The following is a 6,505-nucleotide window of genomic DNA, read 5'->3' on the forward strand; positions in this document are numbered from 1 at the left end:
TTGGCATCCTCGATTGACACAAGATGATGTGACTTACCGAACGAAAACGCTGGCAGGTCGATAGACACACAAACACACACACAAAATTCAAGCTTTCGCAACAAACTGTTGCCTCATCAGGAAAGAGGGGAAGGAGAGGGAAAGATGAAAGGATGTGGGTTTTAAGGGAGAGGGTAAGGAGTCATTCCAATCCCGGGAGCGGAAAGACTTACCTTAGGGGGAAAAAAAGGACGGGTATACACTCATGCACACACCCACATATCCATCCACACATATACAGACACAAGGAGATGTCTGCTTGTGTCTGTATATCTGTGGATGGATATGTGTGTGTGTGCGCGAGTGTATACCCGTCCTTTTTTCCCCCTAAGGTAAGTCTTTCCGCTCCCGGGATTGGAATGACTCCTTACCCTCTCCCTTAAAACCCACATCCTTTCGTCTTTCCCTCTCCTTCCCTCTTTCCTGATGAGGCAACAGTTTGTTGCGAAAGCTTGAATTTTGTGTGTGTGTTTGTGTTTGTTTGTGTGTCTATCGACCTGCCAGCGCTTTCGTTCGGTAAGTCACATCATCTTTGTTTTTAGATATATTTTTCCCACATGGAATGTTTCCCTCTTATATATATATATATATATATATATATATATATATATATATATATATATATATATATATATATATATATATATATATAAGGCGAGGACAGCTGATGATCCCTTGAGTGCAGATGCATAGCAGGCTCAAACTCTTAGGGGAATTGGCTAAATACTGTGAGTAATGAGGATAATACATTAGTAGTGTGTGGATAAGTTGAGAATTTTGGTCTGATGGTAGGCATGCTAGAGTAATCCATGCAGTTGGGATGATCATTGTGTGTAGATGGCACAGTGGTCAGCACATCTGCCTAGCAAGCAGGAGACCAGGGTTCGAATCTTGGTCCAGCACAAATTCAGCTTTCCCCATTGATTTAAATAAATGTCCACTTGCAGCAAATCCCTTAAATTGCTTTGTGTCTTGATACACAACGTCTCCTCAGCAGTGATATCATAGTTTGTAGAGGTGTTCGCATAGTGAGATATACATATCACCCATGCCTCTTTGGCTGCTCTATCTGCTATATCATTTTCTGTCAGTCCCTAGTGGCCTGGCATCCAGCAGAATGGCATCACATAGCCCAGTGGCTGCAAAAGGAAGAAAATGTCCCAGATGCTTTGGACTGATTTTTCTGCTCAGTACAGCTACTAGAGTGCCTGCAAAACACTTACGGAATCAGAGCATACTGACACATGATATTCATGGCATTTCTCTATTTGCCACGTTTCTTTGAGAAGTTGTTTTGAGTACTGCTAATAAAAAAGCAGTGGTAAGTGATAAACAAGAGAACATCCAGACGTGAAGATTATTACCTAAAATATTTAAAGTGCTTGCTGATCTAGTCCCAACAATAAACTGAAGAAGGAGTGGTAGTTGTCCTTTTCCATCAGCTGCCAAATATGGAAGAACCATTTCTTTGTTGTGGGTTTGATACTATCTTATAGATTTATTTAAGGGTTTGTTTGTCACTGCAATTTCAAGCCTGGAAGCTGGTAATGTTTCCTTTCCATAAAGAAAACTAATTGCATGTTTGGGACAAAAAGTTTGCTATCAACTGTATTGAAGGATCCCTCTACTGATGCAGATGCTGGATTGGGTATTCATTTTATATCGTGGACATGTATAGCAAAGCTGTATGACGTCCATGTTCACCACGAAAGGCTGTGATTTTACAAATCGTGTGAGCTCAGAAAAACATAGCGCAAAGCCAAAACAAACAGTTCAGTATTGTGGTATATAATATTTAGGTGTCAATTTTTCTTCTTATTCATTATTTGCTGGGCATATAATTGCACTGGATGTAGTGACGCAGAGTACATTTAAATTATTTTAAAAGGAAAAATAAGAAAAACAAGATGAGGTAGTAATGTGACTATTATCACTGCATATGTGTGAAGTTACTTAAATGTGAAGTTTTAGTCATGAAATCATTATGTCTGCAATATTTCTAGTCTGTGTCAAAGTTTCAGCTTATGAGCAACACATGTAATTACTGTGTCACAGGCTTGGTCACAGAAACATCAGTGTTCATAAAAAGATTGGCAAAACTGGTAGCGATAGCAACAGTTCTCTCAGACTGTATAGTGTAGTCTGTATGTCAGCTGATACTGATGTTTGTAGATTTCACTTTCCAATCTGATGAGTTATTGACCCTCAGTTCCCTGTGCTCATCAATCCACAGGTATCTCTCCACAGCCCATCTGGTCATGCATCATCACTTTCATATGCATGAGAACATAGATCCTTCTGCTTTAGTCTCTGACTTAGCTCAAGCATTTGTAGGTGGTTGGAGTGGTTGTAACTATGTTCTTGGTGTATGCATTCTGCAAAACCACTACTCATAAATAATTAGAACAAGTACATGAACATTTTTTTATTGCAACACTCACATAACATACATCCAGTTCAGATAAAACACCTGTGAATCTGTCCAGGCTGCAGAACTAAATTCCATAGATGAACAGTCACTTCCAGAAATAGACAACCATCCAGAGACAAGTTACTGTATCACTGCCCAGGTGTTAGTGATCCCTATTTCTGCTGGTGGTGTACTTGTGGGCGGTAAGTTCTGACCCAGTGGCAGCGCTCTTCTGACTTTTGCTAATGTGAGCTCTGGTCTATGTAGTTGATGCCCTCTGACTGAGAACTGGTGAAGACAGGCTCCTGGCTTCCAATGATAAACTGCTGGTTGTTGAGGAATCCTGAACACTTGGCTCCACTGATGATGAGCTCTGCTGGATTGCTGGTGAACTGAGCCATGAGGTATAAAACAGAATTGATCACTTCAGTAAATCTGTACTCTTGGCTGATGCTGCAGGCAATGATGGTTGCTACACGCATTGAATCTGTAAGCAGGGTGATGTCATTGTTGCATGTGATTAGCGCTTGTGATTAGATGTGGCAAAATGATGTGATCAGCACTGGTGACATCTGGAGACAGCCACCGAAGTTCTCATCACTCTTGGCCTCGCCTTGATATAGGGACATTGACATACCTCTATGACGGAGTGGTGGACAACCTGGTAGAGGTAGTGATGAGATATACAACAATTCTGATGACTTTAGTTTTTACTTTGTTTCAGATGTGCCATAATGTCATCCCTTTATAACCTCTCTGATGTCCTATCTTCGACAAGCATTGCTGTGAACTTCTATGAGATTTGATTGAAATGCCTTCTGTAAGACTTCCCTTGAAGTTGACTGTTCTTGCTGTCAGCTCATGTGATCATAACAAATAGATTCTACAATAGCAGCTCTGGACAGAGTGGTTTTCACTAGTACATCAGTGGTCATTTATCTACCTGACTGGCCAACTATCATCTGTTCCTTTCACAGCCTACCTTTACTGTTAATGGCTGTATGATCTTGTCCAAATTGAACTCATTCCTATAGCAATCATTTGTGCCTCAAAAGGGTCCACTGTTGTAGATAGTACCTGTACCTACTGACATCATTCTGCTAAAATATGTGCACTATCGTGTCACAACAACAGTTTATATTTTGAAAATTGAGGAACTGCACACTGGTGTTTTCAACAGAATGAAGAGTGTACTTTACACTATTACGTTTTATGAGTAACTTTGCTCCTTAAAGAACAAAATGCAGACCTGTTAGACAGCATTCTCAGTTGCAGGTTAACGGGGATGTGCATTTCACGTATGGTATTGGAGAATTCAATCCAATATCATTTGTGTAAAGAGAGATATGTAATATGAGGCTCCCAAAAGTGAGAACATTTTATTCTGTAAATAGATGTTTAAGAAGGACAAACTTTTTCACATTACATAACCTTCAAGGGCAGGTAACCTGAAGAAAACATCTTTGCCTCTCTTTGTGACACAAATTGAATTCATCTTGGCCTAACCTGTCCCATCTTCAACCATTTCCTCTTTCCTCTGCTGTTAAAGAACCTGTCGTTCCAAAATATAAGACTACTCATATTTATTTTTATGTGGTTGTATCAGCAGTAGTTGTACATTGTTAGCCTGTCTTTATCTCTGAGAATTTGACAAGGCAGTGTTTACTACCTTGACAGAGGGGAAAAACTAAACTTTGTACTCAGTTTAGTTTTAAATTTTCCTGTGTCTCATGGTTTATTAATATGAAATGTATGTATATACTGGTGTGTTCCCAGCTCTTTAGGGTATTTTTTTGAAAACAGTATTTTTTCTTTCAGATTGTCAACTTAAATCATTGGAGTCAGATAATACATCAAGATGAAATCAACAAGATTTGCAGAGATGTGATATTAAAAAACCCTAAATTAGTAAAACAGTACAAAAATGGAAAGAAGAAAGTACTGAAAGCTTTATTAGGAGAAGCTGCAAGGTCAACAAATGAAAGAGTTAAAATGTCCCTAGTAGAACAACAGCTTAAGACAATGCTAGACAAGGAGTAGGGTTTCTTCAACACACACAGAGAGAGAGAGAAAGAGAGAGAGAGAGAGAGAGAGAGAGAGAGAGTGTGTGTGTGTGTTTTTACTTCCAGTTAGGTGTATGTTTGTAAGAACTGACATTGTTGGGTGATGGAGACACAGCGATCTGTGTTATTTCAAATAAATTTTAATAGTCTTGATCACAGTAAAACGCAATTACAACCTGGTGATTACCAGTTTCAGTTGACTAGCAACCATCTGCAGATCTATTGAAATAAACAGAAATATGGTCTTTCTGTTAATGTGGAAACCTAACAATATTGTTAAAAAATTTACATTTTATAAAAGTAATAAAACATATGTTAAAAAAAATCATATCATGATTACACTCAGACTGCCACCTCAGTACAGCATTAACGACAAAATATCATTCTAGTGTAAGTGTGCTATGTTTTTCCTATTTTTGTTTGTTTTAATGTCTTTATAAAAATATATGTCTTTAAGTACTGGTGGGTTTCCATGTTATCTGAAAGGGAATTTTTCTGTTTATTTCTATAGCTTTGAGGATGGTTGTGTCAACTGAAACCGGTAATCATCAAGTTGTAATTACATTTTATTGTGATCAAGAGTATTAGAATTAAATAATATTTATGTATGTGTATGTGTGTGTTTACTTTCAGATTTGTACAGTATGCGGTGAATGCTGTAAACTTATCTGTAATTTTATTTTTTCTAAAGATTTCAATTAAAAATCTGATGACAATTATCACTGTGTCATATTTTCTCAACATACCTCATTAATAAAAATACATGTATATATCTGTACAAGTTGATTACTGAATGTCTGTCTTATCTTAGAGAAGAAACAAGTAGCTTAGATAATGACCCTTTGTGAGGTGTTTTTGTAGCTATAACAGATATTGTAGCAGCTGCAAGAAAAGTAGTACCACTTTTTTTTTCTTTATGACACAACTTGCCTCAAAGTACCCCACCTGGAAGAGATGTAGGAGCCAGTCCAAGTGGATTAATGGTAAGTGAACTGTTCATGTCTGTGTTAAGCCATTGTGTGACACATGAGCAGCCAACAAAGGAAAAACTGAAATTAATAATTCTGTACAATCATGAATCACACTTTCAGATTGCTTCCTTGAACTATGCTAAAGATAATGCCACTGTTTTCTTAACCTTCCTTTTACATTGTGGTCACAAAATCAAGGCCTTAGATTTCTACATCTGCATCCATTCTATGCAAAAGATCATAAAGTGCATGGCAGAAGGTACTTTCTGCTGTACCAATTATTACAGATTCTTCCCTTCTGTTTACATGTGGCGTGTAGGAAGAATGATTGTTTAAATGCCTCTGTGTGCACCATAATTAGTCTAATCTTGGTCTTGTGATCGCTATGGGAGCAATACATATGGCTTTGTAGTACATCCTTGATTCGCCATTTAAAACTGGTTTTTAAATATTTGTAATAGGATTTCTCATGATAGTTAGAATCTATCTTCAAGCATTTGCCAGTTCAGGTCCTTCAGCATCTCTGTGATACTCTCCCATTGGTCAAACAAACCCTGAAGTCCATAACTATTTATGTTACCCTTCCCTGTATGCTTTTAATATCCTCTATTAGTTTTATTTGATATGAGTCCCACACAATTGAGCAATATTCGAGGATGACCTGTATTTGGACCTGTAAAGGCTAAATATATCATTTCCTGCACTGATCTCATTAGTAATTTCAAAGGAACAACAGCTAATGCACCAACAATTACTGTATACAACAGTGCAAGCCTTGTATGTGTAGCATATCCTTTGCATTTATAGTCTGTAACATCTTGAAAGTCTTTAGTTTCACCTTTTAGCTCAAATGTATTAACATAGATTTTTTGTCATCTTTTGTAATGGGCAGACTTATAGCTGTTCAGCAGCAAACAGCAGATGACTCACATGGAGAAGATACAAGCACATGTGCAAATGGCAGTTGAAGAACCTTGGGCATCAGCCAGAAGAAATAAAAAAATGAAAAAATTAGCTATCCT

General features: G+C 37.7%; 1 protein-coding gene across 1 annotated transcript in view; it reads left to right on the forward strand.

Moving 5' to 3' along the window:
* The window catches only part of LOC126259394 (glutamyl-tRNA(Gln) amidotransferase subunit B, mitochondrial), a 107,811-nt gene extending 102,580 nt beyond the window's left edge, over positions 1-5,231 (forward strand). The window contains exon 10 of the mRNA XM_049956165.1: positions 4,268-5,231. Within this exon, the coding sequence (XP_049812122.1) occupies positions 4,268-4,489 (222 nt within the window). The 3' untranslated portion in view covers positions 4,490-5,231. The remainder of the gene's footprint in view (positions 1-4,267) is intronic.
* The last annotated feature ends 1,274 nt before the right edge of the window (positions 5,232-6,505 follow it).

The sequence above is a fragment of the Schistocerca nitens genome, chromosome 5, assembly GCF_023898315.1.
Source record: "Schistocerca nitens isolate TAMUIC-IGC-003100 chromosome 5, iqSchNite1.1, whole genome shotgun sequence".
In the NCBI taxonomy this organism is placed as follows: Eukaryota; Metazoa; Arthropoda; class Insecta; order Orthoptera; family Acrididae; genus Schistocerca; species Schistocerca nitens.